Source organism: Anoplopoma fimbria, chromosome 18 (genome assembly GCF_027596085.1).
Source record: "Anoplopoma fimbria isolate UVic2021 breed Golden Eagle Sablefish chromosome 18, Afim_UVic_2022, whole genome shotgun sequence".
In the NCBI taxonomy this organism is placed as follows: domain Eukaryota; kingdom Metazoa; phylum Chordata; class Actinopteri; order Perciformes; family Anoplopomatidae; genus Anoplopoma; species Anoplopoma fimbria.
In genome coordinates, this window is record NC_072466.1 from 16,216,047 (window position 1) to 16,235,719 (window position 19,673).

General features: G+C 37.7%; 5 protein-coding genes across 6 annotated transcripts in view; 1 reads left to right on the top strand and 4 right to left on the bottom strand.

Annotated features, from left to right (window-relative positions):
* Positions 1–503: 503 nt before the first annotated feature.
* LOC129106834 (gap junction Cx32.2 protein-like) lies at positions 504–4,212 on the bottom strand. Its single transcript, XM_054618080.1, has 3 exons — positions 4,070–4,212; positions 2,448–2,586; positions 504–1,812 (listed from the first exon to the last, which is right to left on the bottom strand). Exons 2-3 carry the CDS (start codon positions 2,574–2,576, stop codon positions 1,153–1,155), a joined length of 789 nt encoding a protein of 262 aa, XP_054474055.1. The 5' UTR covers positions 2,577–2,586; positions 4,070–4,212; the 3' UTR covers positions 504–1,152.
* Positions 4,213–5,195: 983 nt separating this feature from the next.
* On the bottom strand, positions 5,196–7,410 carry gja13.1 (gap junction protein alpha 13.1). The gene is made up of 2 exons (XM_054618078.1): positions 7,309–7,410; positions 5,196–6,605 (listed from the first exon to the last, which is right to left on the bottom strand). The coding sequence occupies exon 2, from the start codon at positions 6,577–6,579 to the stop codon at positions 5,719–5,721; it is 861 nt and encodes a 286-aa protein (XP_054474053.1). The 5' UTR covers positions 6,580–6,605; positions 7,309–7,410; the 3' UTR covers positions 5,196–5,718.
* Positions 7,411–8,689: 1,279 nt separating this feature from the next.
* On the bottom strand, positions 8,690–10,482 carry gja11 (gap junction protein, alpha 11). The gene is made up of 3 exons (XM_054618077.1): positions 10,354–10,482; positions 9,916–10,101; positions 8,690–9,298 (listed from the first exon to the last, which is right to left on the bottom strand). Exons 1-3 carry the CDS (start codon positions 10,480–10,482, stop codon positions 8,690–8,692), a joined length of 924 nt encoding a protein of 307 aa, XP_054474052.1.
* A 2,651-nt stretch (positions 10,483–13,133) lies between these two features.
* On the bottom strand, positions 13,134–17,349 carry hsdl1 (hydroxysteroid dehydrogenase like 1). The gene is made up of 5 exons (XM_054618075.1): positions 16,936–17,349; positions 15,762–16,204; positions 15,352–15,435; positions 14,865–15,011; positions 13,134–14,710 (listed from the first exon to the last, which is right to left on the bottom strand). Exons 1-5 carry the CDS (start codon positions 17,153–17,155, stop codon positions 14,645–14,647), a joined length of 960 nt encoding a protein of 319 aa, XP_054474050.1. The 5' UTR covers positions 17,156–17,349; the 3' UTR covers positions 13,134–14,644.
* A 730-nt stretch (positions 17,350–18,079) lies between these two features.
* The window catches only part of tbc1d32 (TBC1 domain family, member 32), a 63,957-nt gene continuing 62,363 nt past the window's right edge, over positions 18,080–19,673 (top strand). Inside the window, exon 1 of one of the 2 annotated variants that reach the window (XM_054618071.1) lies at positions 18,080–18,202. The gene's annotated coding sequence lies outside the window, so the exon portion shown is untranslated. Of the gene's footprint in view, positions 18,203–18,521; positions 18,610–19,673 lie in introns of those variants that run through there. The other variant, XM_054618072.1, reaches the window with a different exon arrangement.

The following is a 19,673-nucleotide window of genomic DNA, read 5'->3' on the forward strand; positions in this document are numbered from 1 at the left end:
AATGCTCCACTATGTTCCCCAGCTAAGCTATTTGCTGACTGTGTCTGCTAGCGTTAACTATTTTGTGTTGAGCAGATATGTTGTAGGATGAATGTTGAAAGTGAGAACTTGCCAGAGGGAAGCTGAACCTTTCTGAAGAAAAAAGTTACTAAACTCCTCAACAAGGTAACATTGCATTAGCAAACAGTTGCTTATCCAGAACACATGCCCAAATCTGACATTCATACACCTGCACTGGGTGAAAGCAGTTCCTCGAGTGAACTTCCAGAAAATGGACTTGTGATTTTACTTGTATTGTGATTATTGTGATCAAATAACCATGATAGGATATTTTACACCAGAAGAGTCTAATAACAATATACAAATTTTATAATTTCGTTGTATTTTTCACTTTTATCTATCTAAATCAGTGATCGACGTTATTTAAATGTGATTTTAGTGAAATCCAAAACAGTGATTAATCATAAACAAAAACTGAGATGCAGTTTGAAATGTTTTGGCGTAAACTTCCATTATGTTTAATAAACATTATTTTTTTTACAGTCAGTTACAAACACAATGCAAGGTCTTATTCCAATACAAAACATGAAAAAAGGAATGATTTGTTATTCAAGTATTTACAGTCTTAAAAGTCATGCCTGCAAATGTAATATTTAGAAGAAACTGATAAGCAAAGTAGCACTAACAGCCCTCACTGAACTTTAGAGAAATATAAAAGCCTTTAGCTCTATTAAATGGCTTTTAGCCAATGCAAACGGATACCGGGGCACAGCCCATGTGTTCAGACTACACAGAGAGACTATTGTGAATGTTTACAGTCAAAGTTACCAATGTGCCACTTGGGGGAGCAAAAGTCAAATATATGTAGCGTTAAGTACGAAACACAAAGTAAGAACAAAATGAAATAACTTTATGCACAATCTTTAAAACTTTGCTTCAGTAAATACAATAACTTTATATTCTATTATTCTTGTGCATTGTTAAATTTTCATAAATACTCATACGTCTCCAAATTTGCATCACTTTCCGGATTTCTTTTGCATCACTTAAATAAATAACTCTTAGTGTAGTTTTACACAATTAGTCTCAACTCAGTCACATTTTCATTTGCCCTCCTGTTTTCTTGGTAACTATGCGACTAAATGGCATTTTTCAGGCTGTGCTGTGGCTGACATCATGGAGGCTAAGCTTCTCGTGTTTCATCAGACTGTCACCGTTTGAACGTGGGTGAATGGCAATAGAAGCAGCCGGCATTGTTTTCGATTTTTTTCGTCTGCATGACGAACACGCCAGGTAAAAGAGCTCCATTACATTGAGTAGGAGAGAGATGCAGGACACTACGAGCATGAAGATGATGAAGATGGTCTTCTCTGTGGGTCGGGACATGTAGCACTCTACAGTGAAGGGACAGGGGGCTCTGGTGCAGACGACTCTCGGGTCCATGATGAACCCGTACAGATAATACTGCCCCACAATGAACGCTACCTCCAGAAGAATTCTGAAACATATGGAGGTCATGTAGTTTCCCAGCAGGTCACCTTTAATCTTGACGTGGCCTTTGTCGTCGGAGTACTTTGGAACTTTGACAATCTCACTCCTGGAGTGGGTCTTAATATGTTCTCTCAGCTTATTTTCTTTGTGGATAATGTGGAGGACGTGACCGAGGTAGATCAGCGTTGGAGTTGACACAAAGATAATCTGGAGGACCCAGAATCGAATGTGTGAGATTGGGAAGGCTTGGTCATAGCAGACGTTCTTGCAACCAGGCTGTTTGGTGTTGCAAATCATATTCGACTGTTCATCACCCCACACCTGTAATGTTCAGATGAGAAGTTAATATCATTATATATATTAATATATATACACAGCAAATGGAGTGAGTGCTATGTCACTTTTATAAACATAGAGGCATTTAATTAAGTTTACAGCACAAATCTTGCAGAATCCACAAGTGTAATCATGGAGGTCCATTGGAGAATTGTGTTAATAATGGCTAAATGATTAACAAGCAGGCAACACAATGGCATCCTGAAGATACATTGTTGTGTTGTGGTTTTACAAACAATGAATGAACTTTCAAGTTAGAGATGAAGTTTTTTTTTCTCTAAATCACTAAGCGAATTTAAATAGAGATTGGATTTATATTGTTTTTGCCCAAAGCATGCTGGGACATGGTTCTTTAAAAAAATATGTAGTGCAAATATGAATTCTAAAGGAGCTAACTTTGAAGTGTGTCAATGTGTTATAAAGGTCTTATTTAAATTATAAAGCCTGATAATTTGTTATCAAGCCGAGTCCGGTTTTGATTGGAGCTGTGGGCCTTCCACGAGGCCACCAGATGGTGTTATTTCACTTGGAAGCTTTTAACGTCTCATACAAGTTATTCAGACGTTCATCAGTTACGTATAGCGCTACAAAAAATAAAGTATGAACAAATAGAAGGAGACCTTCTCTGCTCCAGCTCCGAGGATCATGATCCTGAAGATGAAAAGCACGATGAGCCAGACCTTCCCGATGACGGTGGAGTGGGACTGGACCTTGTCCAGTAGAGAGGACAGAAAACCCCACTCTCCCATGGTCTCTGATCTGATGAGGAAAGCAGATAAAATAATATTTTAGACCACAAAAGGCATTCTCAAAATTGTAAATCCCTCTTTTACCATCCCCTAAGTGAATTATAATGTTCCAGGCATGTACAGGGCAAAACTATTAAATTAGTATCAAGTGTTTGAGAACAAAAACATAATTGTGAAAATGTAATTAGTATTTTCATTATTTATTTAAGTCATGACTGGTGTCCATTTGACCAATGATTATTTTATTCTCCATATTACATATAGCACAAAGTCATGGGACGAAGCATTCTGTTAATTTTTTAACAAATAGCACTTGGTGCTTGGAGTTGTAATTATTTATTAACATTAAGGGTAAAACATCATCAACAACAGCAGGAAGTCTATTTTGCTTCGTAGACACAATCCCATGTTGTAAAAACCCTCGTCTATAGTGTAGCATGTTTGGAACATAAAGAGGGAGCTATAAAATCCTTATCTCAAACTATCTCACTATATGGGAGTAGATGTAATGATTGGAGAGGAATTTATATTACAAAGATGTTTCTGTCCTCCTTTGAGACTTTTTTTTTATTAGAAAAAAAAAACTTTGTTTAGTGTATCCTAATTACACATCATGACTTTATCAAGCCAGAAATAAAATAAAACATGGTGTATAGAAGCATTGATGAGAGCTTTGAACCCCAAGAAAATTAAAAAATATGTAAACATAATATATATTTTTTTATCCTCATGGATTATGGACAATGCATCAATCTGGATGGTCAGCCGGTCTCTAAAGTTTCTCTTCACCAGTGGTGGAATGTAACATTTATTCAAGTACTGTACTTGAGTAGAAGTTTGAGCTACTTGTACTTTACTTGAGTATTTCCATTTTATGTTACTTTATAATTCTACTCCACTACATCTCAGTGGGAAATATTGTACTTTTTACTCCACAAAATATAATCAACAAGTAAATTACTATGCATTATTATAGGTTAAGATCAAATGTATTTGACATCTATAAGCTATGTGGCATGTAGTAAAAATATAGGTCCACCTTTACCGGCTGCTTCATTAAAGTGATAAACACATTAAAAGTATAAATAATTATAATCCAGTAATATAACATAAAGGCTGTTATTCTGAAATGGGCCATTCTGCATAATGAGTACTTACTTTTTATGCTTTAAGTATATATTGATGCTGATACTTTTTCACTTTTCCTAAAGTAACATTTTAAATGCAGGACTTTTACTTGTAACAAAGTATTTCTTTACTGTGATATTGCTACTTTTATTTCAGTACGAGATCTGAGTACTCACATGAACACTTTTACAACAGTATGCTTAAGTAAGAACATACGCATAGTAATAGATCCATCATAATATACATTTGAGGTTGTATATTTTATTCCAAAAGTGATACCATTCAATTTAAGTTTGAAATTATTACATTTTGTATAGGGTGCAGCAAAAACTATTTAAAAAAAAAGAAGTAATTGCACAACTTACCTTTGATTTTAAAAGGCCTCTGTGCAGACAAACTGACCGATCACCAGCTGTGGAGATGAATGATAGAGAGCCCAGTGAACCAAACCAAACCAGACCTGTGTACGGTACCTTGAACTCTAGATTAGATGAAACTGCGCAACAGTGTGAGCTGTCACGTTGTCATCTGGAAATGATAAATCCAAGCAGACTATTTTGGGTTGAGCACTGACAAGATTGTACAGGTTAATAATTGGCAGTGCTATAAATCAAAAGCTTGAACCCATGATTTTTCTACAGCTATTTTATGCCATTGTTCATTGATTTTTGTATTGATGCTTTTTTATGGTTAAATCATACACGTATGACACAGTAAACGGAGGACAAAATTCCTGAACTACTCCAATATTTGCACATTCAATTTTTGTTGAAATTTTAACGACTAAAGGGAATTGGCACCATAATATGAGCACCTTTACCGGCTGATGCAATCCAGTATCCACCTTGTAATGAGTACTACGTGAGGATTGAACAGTCGCATTCATTTTTTGTTGAGACTGTGTCAACAGAAAGTTTTTTTTTCCTTAAGGCTGTGTGATTTACACAAAGTCGAAACAAACAGAGCAAATCTAATATTATAAGATTCACAAAGATGCTTTTGTTGAAGGGATTTTGTTTATTGAATTGCGAAATATTTAGCCGGTCCTCGTGTTTGCTACAGGTTTTATGGCTGTATTTTGTCCCCTTGATATGTCACACATAGTGTCCATCTGATGTAAATGTCCTTAGCCTTAAATGAGGTCACTCAGATTATTCTTAAATCAGTGGGGGTGGCTAATAACTGTCAATCTATCAACCACTCCCTATTTTTTTTAAATAGCAAGCATAGACTATTATAAAGTTGCAATGGTTAATCTGTTAGTCACTCACCAGATAATGAATTGGCAACAAATTTGCTAATCATTAAAGTTTTTGTATCACATTTCAGTGATATTATACAGATTTAAAAATGTCACCATGTGCTCTGGGAAACTGTGATGGATATTTTTCACAATTTGCTAAATTTTCATAGACCAAATATGTAGAAAAGTGAGGCGTTTGACTTTGAAGTGTAAACCTGTCAACTGAAAATAATTATAGTCATGAAACATTTTTATATCTTAAACTTGAATCATTTATTAAAAATAATACAGAACACAAAAATGTCTACCATGTACAGTAGGAACTTTTCACCACAATCATCATCAACATCATCTAAAACATTCAGTGAGCAAAATATTTCAAGTCCTTGATATTGAACATGGCAATAATTTACAGGACATATTCAAAAACTAGGCGTAGGCTCACTAAAACATTAACGAATGAGTATTGAAGAACATAAATACATTTTCAATAGTGCACGCTTTCCATTATTAGATTTCCTGTTAAATAATACAAAATAAATGTAAAATTCCAACAATGTGGCCCTAAAAAATTCAGATTTATGCAGACTTTTCTCCGCAAGAATATGACTTTAGTACACAGTGATGAAGCTCCCTCTTGATACTCTGTCATGATTTTTACAGAACTTTGCAAGAACTCGTCACTTCAGCCTCTTAGATGTATTTGAACAAGGAGGGCAGCAATCTGAAACCAACATTTAAAACATTATAATGGTTAGAGCAGTGTTTTTTTTAATGATCACTCAGTAGTCGTTTCTCCTCTTTGGCTCCATCAAGGCTTCCACCGATACTCTGGCTGCCCTCTAGCTCAATGTTCATCTTGTTCTGCTTGAGCGCTTCCTCTGTTGTCGGCCACCTGGGAGTTGACAGGCTGGCAGGGTTTTCTGGCGAAGTGATCTTGTGAGAGCGAGGTTTAGACCCGCATCTGACCCTGGTACAAATCAGGTAGAACACCTCAAGGAAGTTGAGAAACAGAGAGACGCAGGCCACCACCAGCATAAAGATGATAAAGATGGTCTTCTCTGTGGGTCGGGACATGTAGCACTCCACTGTGAATGGACAGGGCTTCTGAGAGCAGGGGAACATGGGGACCATGATGAAGCCGTACAGGTAGTACTGGCCCACTATGAAGCCAGCCTCGATGATGATCTTGAACACGAGTTGGGTCAGGTAGCTCCCCAGCAGGTTCCCCTTGATCTTCACCTTTCCCTTTTCGTTCGTGTATTTGGGCTGTTTCTGCAGCCGGCTCCCACCTGGGCTCAACAGCTGCTCCCTCATCTTGTTCTCCTTGTGGATGACGTGCACGGCGTGGCCCAGGTAGACCAGCGTCGGCGTGGAGATGAAGATGATCTGGAGGACCCAGAAGCGAATATGCGAGATGGGGAAGGTCCAATCGTAGCAGACGTTCTCACAACCAGGTTGTTGAGTGTTACAGACGAAACCCGACTGCTCGTCGCCCCAGACGCTCTCAGCACCTGCACCCAGAACCATGATCCTGAACAGGAAGAGGACGCTCATCCAGATCTTCCCGATGACTGTGGAGTGGGACTGGACCTTGTCCAGCAGGCCTGACAGGAATCCCCAGTCTCCCATCTTTATCGATGTGTTCAGTTACCAAGCTGTGATAAACAGATAAAAGGAAAAACTTCTAATTTAGTTTGTAATGATCCGTCACTACACCTTACTAACTGAAACATTAACCACAACTTAGTATTCAATCAATATGCTGCTGCTGGAAGAAAGGCACTCATTGTTCTTTTTCTTGTAGATTAATTATTAGTTCTGTTGTTTAATCTGGCTACTTGAGATGTAAGAGGATATCAAAGCCCCATGAACCCTGATCTAGTTGGTCAATACTTTCCAAAAAGAATCATTGATCCGAAAATTTGAACGGAAGACTCAGTGGCGTAATACTACTAAGGCATAGAAGGCTGGTAAAGAGATAAAATTAAGAAGGGAAAAACAGAAAAGAGGCACATTCCCTGTGTAAATGTAACTTAAAGGCTTACATGCTCAATATTCTGTATAATAATGATAGTTATACAAACAAATTAAACGTATCTTGTGGGCAAAGCTGGATGGTAAAACATGATAGTAGTTAAATGTAAGTCATATTAATACTGGTTAGGAAAAAGCAATGTCATTAACACTCAAAGTTAAAACATTTTTTTATCACTTTCTTACAAATAAATGTATTTATACAAAAACAAAAAATACTCTCCATCACTCTTTACAAATATTCCCTCATATTTTTTATTTATTTTTTTAATGCGAAAAAAGATTAGTTATCTATAGCGGAGAACAATAATCGGTGCATCTTACCTGCTGACCTGGTCGGAAAGAACTATCTCTGGCTGGGACGGATCACTAACTCTAAAGTTGGACCTTGGAGTTTGCTGGGGCAGGACAGCATGAGGTATGATGAGGAGGTTGCACAACACACATCTGGCTTTAAATGTCACGTTGGCAGAAACCTAGAGACCAAGAGTGTAATGATTGATAGGTGTTTTTATCTCAGTTAAATGTCCTTGAATGTTTGAAAATAAACAGGGAAAGTGTATAACCACTACAACAAGGATACGTTAAACTGCTGCTCATACGTAAATATATTCTGGATGTTTGACTGGGGTTATGAATGAAGGCCAATAAATTGACAAGCTGAAGTACTTCCCTGGCTTCATTGTCAAATAGTCTGCTGTTGAAAACAACGTGCACCTTCAACCATTTTTATTTGGACTCAAATCACCTGTTTTGGCACAGTCTGTAAAATAAGAAAGCTGCCCATGGTTTCAGAAATTTAAATTAAGGGCCAGTTTTATTTTAAATACCATATATCATTACTCTGTCACTTGACTGAAAGTAGGAGTAATACTTATAAAGTATATAAGGAATAGGTTAACATGTAGGGAAATTCAATTATTTTTCCAGATAGTTAGATGTTAAGATCGATATCATTCATGTCTGTATGCTAAATAAGAAGCTACAGCCAGTTAGCTTAGCTTAGAAGGATCAGCCATTTAATGCAGAATCTTGGAAGTCACACCCGGTCATGAAATATGCGTCTGAAATATAACCTGTTACTAATTGAGCTTTAGAGGTGGTGGTAGGCTAATTTTGATTTGATTGGATTTTGACGGAGCCATGCAAGCCATTCATTTTGTTTCCAGTGTGCATGCTAAGCCACACTAACAGTTCAAGTGTATTTCCCAAAATGGCTAAAGTACTCAAACAAAATATCAATATCTCTCTATTTGCTCTAGTTTTTCTGATACTGTGATGAAAAAAAAATAGGAATACAATGTTTTGTGATGGAATGGTGATAAGGTCTGATGTTTTATGTTCTCAGTTCGCCATTGAGGAGTTATCAATTTGGGGAAAAAAAGACAAAATTCAAACAGATAATCATATATATGAGAGGTTTATTGAATAGAAATTGTTACAACATCGTCAAAAATCCTTCCAAAAGAGTACCATTTGCAGAATCTGTCAAAAAATGATGGACTGCGAGAAAAACATGGTTTGTTATTTCTGTATTTTGTCAAGGTAATTTGAGGCAACATTTTGCATGTGACTGAGTACTGTTTACAGAAGCTGGCTACTCTCCCTCCCTCTATCTTAGTTTACTACACACAAACACCCTTTTTTCTGCCCAAAGCCAAAGCACACAATTACTGGAACTCAAACCGATCACTGCCTCCATGCTTCAGATGTGGACCTCCCCTCCCATGTTGTTGCTCTCAGGCGACACGTTCTGAGCAGCCTCGTTGACCCCGCCTTTGACCCCGTTCACCCCTAACTTCCGTCCTTGGAGCTCCAACTCCAGGTTGACACAATTTTGGAGCATCTCGTCGCGGCTTTTAAAAGCTTTCCTTTCCAAAAGTGGAGGCGTCACCGGGGTCACGGTGTAGTCCTGCCTCCTCGTCATGCACTCCTTCACAGCTTTCACGCACAGGTAGAACAGCTCAATCACACTGAGGAGGAGGGAGACGAACGCCGACACCAGCATGAACCAGATGATCACCGACTTCTCTGTCGGCCTTGACAGGAAGCAGTCCACCTTGTGAGGGCACGGGAAGCGGTTGCACACGTAGCGACTCTGGAGGGTGAAGCCGTACAGGAAGTACTGACCCATGATGAACACAACTTCCAGGACAATCTTGGCCACGAGATGGAGGACATAACTGCGAAGGAGACGGCCACGGATGCTGATCTTGCCAGTACTCTTTGTGTACTTGGGAACTTTGTAGGCCCGCCTGAGGAACAGACTGGCCTGGTCGTCCAACTCGACTTGCTTCTTCATCCGCTCCTTCATCTTGGAATGGAAGAACATAAGAAAAGAGTTAGAATTTTTTTAGTAATCAGAAAAAGACTTGCAGATGTATTGAAAGTAGTTAGGAGAAAGATGCAAGATGGATGCCACCGTAGAGTATAAAGTTTAGGGAATTCATGAGATATAGACTCAAACTGTTTTTTTAGAAGTGTTGATACTTATTTCTGATTTGAAAACTGACATTTTTTGGAACCAACTGATTTCAAGTTAGCCACATCAACTGTTCCTGACTACAAAACTACCTTTTAAGCTCAAAACAAGTGAGTTTTGGGTCCTGAAAATATAGATTTGGGATAAGTATTGTTTTAAAGCTGTATTAATCAAATATTGGCCCCTGGATGCAGAAAAACTGGAAATAGCTGTCAAAGGGGTTTGATGAAAGTGGCTCACTTAGACTCAACTAAAAAGTAAATATGTGAGCTTTAATAGGGTAAGTTGGAGTAGCAGAGTTGGTGATCATCCTCAGTGTGTTTTGGGACTATAAATTGCCCTACCCTTTTAGGTCACTGGCCCATGCTTCTGCCACTACAGGTGTGGCGTTCCTGACAAACAGCATTCACCCGTCTCCCTGTCATACTACACCCACTAAACCGACACACCTTCTTCTCAATGTGGATCACGTGGAGTACGTGACCAAGATATAGCAGCTTTGGAGTGGCCACAGCAATAATCTGAAGGACCCAGAAGCGAACATGAGAGATGGGGAAGGCGAGGTCGTAGCAGACGTTCTCACAGCCGGGCTGCAGGGTGTTGCAGACAAAGTCGGACTGCTCATCACCCCACACCTAGAGGAAGATTAGAGAAAAGAGATGATAGAAGAGATGATACATGTTCTTCTACAAAACTTTAAAGAGTTTAAAATGTAGTAGGGACAATGATCATAAAACTAAATGCTCATGTGCCATTTCTGTCTTTTCAAGTACTTCTTAATCACCACACATTGGGAGGAGTTTTAAGACATCCACCATCCATCTACATTGTGGCTACGGCTTTGCTCCCTGTGAAATGTGTTTGAAATGTTGAATATGTGACCAGACCTTGTCGGCTCCAGTGCGCAGGACCAGGATGCGGAAGACAAACAGCACAGTGAGCCAGACCTTGCCGATCACCGTCGAGTTACTCTGAACTTTATCCAGCAGGCGGCCCAGCACATCCCATTCGCCCATTTCAGTCGCCAGTTGTCCTGCTTTCTGAGTGAGGAGATGCATACGAAAAAGGCACCATAAAGACTGACAGACAGATAATCTCTGAAGATATACTTAGAAGTATGCACTATTATTACTTGACCAAAAGAGAATGGGTTTTTAACCTGGTTTTATTACTTTCATTAGCAATTGAGTATCAACCCCTTGACTGGATTATTTTTAGTTTTCCAAAATGTGATACTGAAATCATTGTAGGTGTAAAAGTCAGAACAGGCAGACTCTCTCACAAGGCCACACTTTTATCATTTCTCGCAGGCTCGATGGAGGCCACGGCTGCTGACGCCGATCTCCAAAACACACTTATCTGCCACAAACCAAGACCTTAACCTTGGTTGATATCAACCCTCGCAAATTTTAATTCAAAGAATGTAAGCTGAACCACTGAAATAGAAATAAAGATTCACCTGCCTGAGTAGATAAGGCTGCTAGGTTATTGGTGCAAGTATATTCCATTTATAGGGTTTCTTTCACCTAATTATTTATTTTATTCTGTATTTGATCTCTTATGGTTCTTTCATATGGCCGGTTTTGACTTATGTTGTATTGTTTTGTTTCAGTTGGCGTCTGTTTATTTAATCAGAATAAAACATTTTTACATTCTCATTTTGCATAGTAATATATTCTTACACCATCAAACGTTAGACTGTTTTGTAGCTGTTTGATATGTGTTAGTTATGTTTAGCTTTTTTCAAATTGTGCATGGTACAAATATTTCATAGTTTTACAGTAGTTTTGTATCGCATAACATACTCCAAAACATACTCCAAAAAATAAATAAATTAAACACAATCCATGTTCAGAACAATATAATCTTTCCTTTTTTACAATGTAAAATTTGAAAGAATAGATTTGTACAAAAAAAATCAACTTACCAGTTGAACAAACCAACAGAGAAAAAAGGTGAACGAAGAGAGCGTTGTCTCTGGAGGAGGACAAAGAGAGTAAGTGTGGAAGAAGCTGTTCTTTCTTGGTTCTTGGGCATTTTATCTGGAAGGACACCATCCTAACCACAACAACAATCCACCAGTCCTAGCACTGAATTTGAGTGGCTGTTTAAAGCCTTGTTTTGTCCTGTTGCTTGTATCTGTGACCAATCTGCTTCACACCTGAATAAATAAGTAGGGAAACAAATGCAGACGCTTCGAGGTTTGATAAGTATGAAAATGGTGTGATTCATTTTTTTGCCTTTTACGGTCACTGGATCTCAACCCTAACTCAACAGCTATGGGATATTTTGGACCAAAGTGTTAGGTATGCTCCCCCACCATCAAAACACAAAAGAAGGGAATACAAAGTGGAAGAATGGCATTCTATCCCCTCAGTCACTTTTCTACAGACTTGGAGAAGCAGCACTGAAGCTGTTCAGGCAGCTTTTTTTGGGGGCAGAAAATGAATAAGTGGCTTTCCAAACAGTCCCAAAAATATTTTAAACCTACATAAAACTTCTTGCTATGGGTTGCTCCTGTAGCTTAGAGGTTAAGATCCCAACCTCCAATGTCCCTGCAAAATGAATTGCTTAAAGAACATCTGTTTGACAATATAAGGTGAATTTAATAGCTGTTCATATTGTGAGACATGATCCACCTCCTCAGATGAAGTTTGCCATGCTGTCATGGAAGTTTAGATGCTCAAATTTCCTATTTCCCCCCCTCTGCATTTTTGTCCATGATGACTTAAAAGATGACCTTGATCTTGGAAACGCTTTTTACCATAAGGTCTATTTATTAACGGTTCTTGTGGTTAATTTAAACATTTTCTGCAAGTGGACCTGTAAGCAGTGTGTTTTGTGTATGCTTCACTTTTCCTTTCCTTTACAGTTTCACCAATCCATCTGTATAAGTAGGCAATTCCATACAATGCTAATAACTGTTCTCTTTTTCAAGGATACTCAAAAAGGCATCTTATAACTTTCTGTTTCTCATAGACTTTGCTTTAAGTCTTTAAATTTGAATTCAATTCATTGTTTTCTGTATCTCTGCCACTACTAACAATATACTTTTATTGTCATTTCTGATGATATTTTGTATTTTTTTAATTTATTTTGTACTGCAGGTGTGACTTTATTGTTGATTCTCCTAATTTTTTAAAGCACTTAAGGCTACATTATTTAAATGGAAAGAAGCTGTATAAAAGTTTATTATGAAGTCTGTTATCATGTTTCCTGTATTTATTATGTTTTTAGCATTTTCCGACCTAAAACAAAATGCCTTCTCAACCTCACCTATTCCATGTAGACATTTACTAAATGCCTCAGAAAGAAAATCCGTCATGTAAGATTCTAATATCGCAGGTCCGCCCTGCTACAAGTGGATTTATGGACACACTGCACCTCAATAGTGTTTATCAGGTTTCCAAGCAGTCTGTGACCCGGCTGATCAGAAGGGTCACATGGTACACTCTGGCAGTCGGCATGGTGTCTGCTCACGTAAATTATTTACACCACCTTGATGTTTCAAGAGAAAAACAGAGTATTTGCGGCCTTCAGCATAAAGATCAGTCAACACTTCATAAACACTAAAACGCTCACCAGTCAGAAGAAGGACTAACCTTCAAAGACAGATACTTTGGCACATTCATTAAAACAAAAGACAGGACAGTATGGGAATGGAGAAAGAGTTTTATTGATGACACGTATTATATTTTAGTCAACATTTTATACACTGTACCGTATGTGTAAGCAACCACTCAACACAATATCTGAATCTGTTCACATTTCTTAATATAAATACTTATTTTGAAGCAATATCTACACAAAGTTAATGAAGCTCAAATATAGTTTCTCACCAAAACAAAACATCACACTCTCACTCTTCATCATGTTTCAAATTCACTCCTGGAGATGCTTGAATGTTGTACTCTGAGCAATGACACTTAATGCTATCATTCTCATTCACAACCATAAATGTATTCACGATAAACACTTGCATGTACATTATGATATAAATCTGTGTCTTTGAATGAACAATGTGTATGATTTTCCTTAAAAACAATGTATAGACCCACGATGTAGTGTGGGTGTGTCTGTATCTGCATGGACCATGCCCTCTGCCTGTACTTTCTCCTCTGTTTTAATTTTGTGTGCTCTGGAAGTTTCTGGGTGTCAACCTCAATAAAAACATAGCAATCCAGGTTCCAGATAGTAAACACGCATCTATGAGGAGGCTACAAAGAAGGTGGGCACAAAGCAGAAAAAACACATGTACAGCCATGGAAGAGTGGCCAACTACCAAACCCTACTCATTCTGCCTTCAAAGTTGAATGATGTTGGGTTTGGTTTTGGGGAGAATACCATTTACTGTTTATATGTGTGCCATATACTGTAGGTGTGGTCAGTGCGGGTAAAAAGCAGTGGACTAGCAGTAGTAGCAGGAGTTTTTCAAAAGACGCAGATAACATCAAAGCCTAAATAACACAATCCACAATACAGGTTAATGCAGATGTTAGAAGGTCTCGCATATCAATAATGAATTTGTTCTTATTTTATGGTTGCAGACTGCTTTATTATTGCTTTCTTCTGACTGTCTTTTTATTTGTAACATCTGAGGTGAGGCGTTTGACCTCACCTACACTTTAATACTGAACTCTATTTCGCTAGAAATAAGTATTTCAGTGCGTAACTTTTTAAATACATAGAAAAATAAAATAATTGTACTTTCAGTTTTACATTTACCACGCCTCTATAATTCATGTTGATTTTAAATATTTTAACAGTTTTAAAGTGTTGAAACTAGATGGAGGATCATGTTTAAGTCCAAGCACCAAACTAAATGATGCCAGATTGTGTTATACATTTTTACAATCCTAACTCAAAGTCCATCCCAGTTTCCAGCCTCATGTCTGGCCATCACTAAGACATGTATAGGCAATTTAAGATGTCACAGATTGGTCAGATCACAAGAGCAATATATGTATATCCATTCATTATTTCAGAATAATTCCACTGCAGCTCCACTTGAAATTGACACCAAATAAATAAAAGAAAATATCTTAGCCAACAACCTTAGCCTGAAAGTTGAAAACATTTAACCTTGTGGCTGAAGAAACTAAAACTCTACATGACTCCGATAACAAGAAGTTCCAGTAACTGGGTTAAGTCTTTAGTGAGGTGAGGAGAGGTTAGCTCTTAACTGATGAGCACACGTGACCCGAGAACCCAAATCCACTCTGGAATACGGGCCATCAGTCCATACTGGGAAGAAGAAAAAGAGAGAAACAGATCAGCATCCAGAAATGTGTTCCATGTTTTAGATCCTGTTTTCACAAAGGCTGGAAATGTATCAGTGGTAGTGTAATTGTCAGAGTATATACAAATTACAAACAATAATGACTTATTTTGTGCCGACCTGCAGTGTGTGAGGCCAGTAGCCGGTGGTCCTATTAGAGACACCCAGAGTGGAGACGGCGTGGTGGGCATAAACCTCTGGCTTTGGTACAAACCAGCCCGGTATTGATGATGATGACGAGGATGGTTGTCGCTCACTCGAGGCTATCTGGTTACACAAACACACATGCGGTATATCAAGCACTGACATATGTATTAAAACTCAGGGCATACAAATAATATTGACCTTTTAATTATAGAGCACATTTCCTATTTTCTTTCTAACTTACTTTTGATACCTTACTTGTTACATGTTTTCCTACAACTTATTTTCACTTAAGAAAAGAAGCCAAAGTTCTAAGATGTTGTCTTATTACAAAAAGCATTAAAATTACTTATATTATAACTCATACAATAATAAAAATACATATTTTGGGTGGCAGTATAAATTTATATTTCGGCTCAGTACACAGCCACACTGGTTATTGGCCGTATCAGGCATCATCTACCTGGAAAGGAGTCAGACTTTGGATGAAGATCCCTTTGCCGCTGTACTCGAGGTGAAGAGCTCTTGAGAAATGATCCATGTAGCCCTAAAAAATGTAAGGATAAGAAAGGGAAAGAGGATTATTGTCAGGATAGAAAAACTTGATTGTGGTTATGTTTTTAACTTAGTGGGCAGAAGAAGAATGAATAACAGCCAGCAGAAGGCATGCAGTTTGATTTGCTTGTAAAAGTTTAATTGGACTTAAATTTAAAATAAATGTACTCTGCTTGGAAATAACAGCATTAATAGACATTTAAGAAGTTTCTTATATGTATTTACAAATGGCCTTTAGATATTATGACAAATCATATGCTGTGGAAAAGATCTATATTAGATTTGTGAGAGGCTGATTTCCTCAGTGTTTTGTCTCACGGTGGAGGCAGTGAGGGTCACTCTTCCAGGCAGGGGTTTGGAGCAAGCACCCGATGATATATTGACCACAGCTCCTCTGCTGCGCTCCAGCATCCCTGGCAGCACCAACCGGGTCATCAGAGTAGCGACCGCAACGTTCCTATTCACCAAATCCAACAGGCTCTGCTCAGGCATTTCGATCAGGCTCTGGGGGAAATCCACAGACTCCACACAGTTCACCAGGAAGCCGATATCTTTCCCCCTCATGGCTTCTTTGATGGAGTTGCTGGCTGCCTGGTTCAAAGAGAAGTCAGCTAGTATGACAACAGTTTCCACTCCGTAGCTTTGGGAGAGGGTTGCAGCGATTTCTCTAACAGAGGTTGGGTCCTGAGTGACAAAGATAATGCTGACTCCATGCCTGGCCAGCTCCTCTGCATAGGCTTTGGCTACAGGCTCTGCTGCACCTGACAGGAGAGAGGACAATATTTATCAATGAAAGGCATGTTAGGAAGAAATAAGGATATAGAACTGAGGGCCAGTGCAGAGTAACAGAAATGTTACCTCACAACCTTAGATAAAGTTAACTTTTTAATTAAATGATAAGAATACATAAAATACATTTGCTGCATTTCTCTGTTTTTATATAATTGTAAAATGAATATCTTCAGATTATGGACTGCTGGTTTATTAAAACAAGTAATTTGAAAATGCCTGCCCAGGCAATTGTCACTAGTTTCATTATTTGCAGTATCTAGTTATGTGTCTTAGCAACATAAGTGTGAAACCAAATTTCGTTGAGGTGTCTTCAATTTAGTGTTGCAACAATCTGCCAGTTATGTTCTTGTTTTATTGATAAATAATTGTATCTATGAATTGTCGAAAAATAGTAAAAAAAAAATGTCTTCATACAATGTCTAAAAGCCCAGGATGGCATGTTCAGATTTCTTGTCTTGTGAGACAAACAGCTGAATACCCAAAAGATATAGAACAATGACACCATAGAAAGACAATCAGCATAGTGTCAAATCAGAGAGGCTGAATATTTGGCAGTCTTTGCTTGATAAATAACTTAAATGGTGATTTGGGTTACTATAATGAAACGCACTGAACGAAATCTCCTCTCCTCTCTTTCACAAACATCTACGACATCATGCATTCTCATCGTTTGTGCTGAGATCACCTGCTGCATCCTTACCATAAACGACAGCCCAGTCTCCAAATCTTTGAGTGAGCTTCTTACTGGGGATAATTCTTGGCAGGAAATGCACTCTGACCAACGTGCAGCAGTCTCTCAGCAGGATTACCACCCTCCTGGCCGTGTAAAGAGTACCGACCAGGGCCAGGGCTTGGAAGTAAGGATTGCATGATCGAGACATTTCTCTATACAAAAACTGAAAGCTGTCAACTGCAGCCATCGTCGACACTGCTGATGCTGAGGCTGGTTTACTGGCTGAAGCTTATAACTAAATAACTCAGGCGTGTGAAATAAACGTGTCGCTGCTCCTACAGAGTCATTTTCTGATAAAGGTTACGTTAGCAGCTTGGACAAACGTTTCAGCATGCAGAGATGTCACCTGTGCAGTACCCCGGTAGACGAAGCAAAACATTTAGTCACGTGACCATGTGATTAACTGGTGCTGCCTTCGAGACCACACGAGAAACCCCGTCTCTGGGAGTGTTTGCATGGTTGCATTTTGCGACAGTTTCTGGATAGCAGACACTCATATTTCAACTTTCCTATAAAGACACTCATTTCACAATACTTCATAAGGTTAACCCGGTTGCAGAGTTTCTTAAAATAGGTTTAAATGTAAAGTGGACCCTCCAAATTTTGACATTTCTCTTTTCTTATATGGATACTTTCCAATTATAGTTCTGAAATGATTAATATGGTCATCATTCTTATGGGCAAGTGGCATTTTTCATGTAAGCAAGTGGATAAACATGAGCCATTCTTTGTTTGGTTTATTTGTTATTTATTTTCATCATTTAGAAACATGTACTGGAAATATAACATTTTGAAATATGTCATAAAGTCAATAAAGTCATTGCTACTAGTCATTGTTTTATATTTGTTCTTATATATGCCTAGTGATTAAGACATGCCTGTTTATTTATATATTTCCAGATACAATTTTATATAAATCCCCCTTATATATATATATTTTTTAAATGATTTACAGTATGTTAGTAGCGCTTGTATTTTATATTTTATATGTATGTATCTTATGTGTTCGTAAATGTGTCTAAAAAACCCTAATAGATATTCGAATCATATTTATCTTACATGTGAAACACACATTTCCTACGCTCGAGAAGGCAGCGTGTAGTTTCTTCGGACATCCCAGAATGCACCGCGGTTCACACCAAGTGGACGTTTCCATAGAGACACAGAACTTGTTTGCAAGTGCTCCCAGAATGCTAACTACCTGGATAAACGCCTTTACAAGTCTGACAGAGAGGTGACTGGTTTAAGATATAACTACTGCATACGACGTCTTTCTGTTCGGACGGTGGCCTTTCTTTGGTTTACGATAAACTGCGGTTCTGTTACATTTGGGCAGTGATGCTGCTGCTAGCTAGCTGTGTTGCAGTGGTGCTAACCAGAGAGAAACATGAACTGGGTTTGTCTCTAAATTAAAAACTGTAAAACATAAAATACTCAGGGGGGTGTACAGCATAGACCATTACATGTTTCTGTTTGATTTGTATCTGTATATTTGAGAGGACACGGCTGTGTAAACCTTTAATCTTGAGATGTTATTTTCACTATGGACCAGCTGATTATCACACCTGTTAGTGGTGAACCAGCTAAAGAGGCACAGACAAACACGTCCCAGCATGTGACTTCAAACAGGTGGTGGAAGAGGTAATTAGGTATTATACTCAAGTAGAAATACTTTGTTACAAATAAAAGTCCTACATTAAACGTCTTACATAGGTAAAAGTACAAAGTTAAGTATTAAAGTAAAATGAGCAGAATTTGTATTTTTATATATATATATATATATACAGTACCAGTCAAAAGTTTGTACACACCTTCTCATTCAATTGTTTTTCTTTATGTTTATTTTAATTTTTTTCTACATTGTAGATTAATATTGAAGACATCCAAACTATGAAGGAACCACATATAGAATTATGTGGTAAACAAACAAATGCTCAACAAACTAGAATATGTTTTATATTTTAGATTCTTCAAAGTAGTTGAATGAGAAGGTGTGTCCAAACTTTTGACTGGTACTGTTTATATATATCAGATTATTGGAATATATATCTATCAGATTATTGGACTATTACTACTGATGAGCATTGCATTACATTACATTACATTACAGTCATTTAGCAGACGCTTTTATCCAAAGCGACTTACAGGAAGTGTATTCAACATAGGTATTCAAGAGAACTACTAGTCACCAGAAGTCATAAGTGCATCTCCTTTCTTAAACAAGCATCTTAAAGCATAAACCAGAGCAAAAGTATAGTGCAGAGGCAAATTACTACGAAAACAATAATTGCAACAGACTAATACGAATACAATAAGTGCTACAAACTACTACGAATAGGATAAGAGCAGCATTTTAACCTTACATCTGGTGGCGTTCAAACACTTTTTAACTTTCACTTACTTTTACTTTTGTATACTATTGGATTGTTTAATCTGTATTAAAGTATTATGTTTTATAAATAGATTTAATTAATTTGTAAACTAACTAATAACTACAGCTGTCAGATTAATGCAGTGGAGTAAAAAGTGTAATATTTCCCTCTGACATAAAGTGTATTAGAAGTATAAAGTAGCATACAATTTTAAATACTCAAGTGAAGTAAAAGTACCTTAACATTTTTACTCAAACAGTGTACTTACACATTTTTTGCATACAATGTATAATTTAGTTATTTCTTGTATAGGAGTTTGTTAATTTATGGCTG

Excerpts from the sequence above, each read along its gene's own strand:
- LOC129106834 (XM_054618080.1), bottom strand. The coding sequence starts at position 2,576 with ATGGGAGAGTGGGGTTTTCTGTCCTCTCTACTGGACAAGGTCCAGTCC. Across the intron at positions 1,813-2,447 it reads TCGGAGCTGGAGCAGAGAAG|GTGTGGGGTGATGAACAGTC; the intron begins GTCTCCTTCTAT and ends TGAACATTACAG.
- gja13.1 (XM_054618078.1), bottom strand. The coding sequence starts at position 6,579 with ATGGGAGACTGGGGATTCCTGTCAGGCCTGCTGGACAAGGTCCAGTCC.
- gja11 (XM_054618077.1), bottom strand. The coding sequence starts at position 10,482 with ATGGGCGAATGGGATGTGCTGGGCCGCCTGCTGGATAAAGTTCAGAGT. Across the intron at positions 10,102-10,353 it reads TGCGCACTGGAGCCGACAAG|GTGTGGGGTGATGAGCAGTC; the intron begins GTCTGGTCACAT and ends ATCTTCCTCTAG. Across the intron at positions 9,299-9,915 it reads TGATCCACATTGAGAAGAAG|ATGAAGGAGCGGATGAAGAA; the intron begins GTGTGTCGGTTT and ends TTCCATTCCAAG.
- hsdl1 (XM_054618075.1), bottom strand. The coding sequence starts at position 17,155 with ATGGCTGCAGTTGACAGCTTTCAGTTTTTGTATAGAGAAATGTCTCGA. Across the intron at positions 16,205-16,935 it reads AGACTGGGCTGTCGTTTATG|GTGCAGCAGAGCCTGTAGCC; the intron begins GTAAGGATGCAG and ends CTCTCCTGTCAG. Across the intron at positions 15,012-15,351 it reads AAAGTCTGACTCCTTTCCAG|ATAGCCTCGAGTGAGCGACA; the intron begins GTAGATGATGCC and ends TTGTGTAACCAG.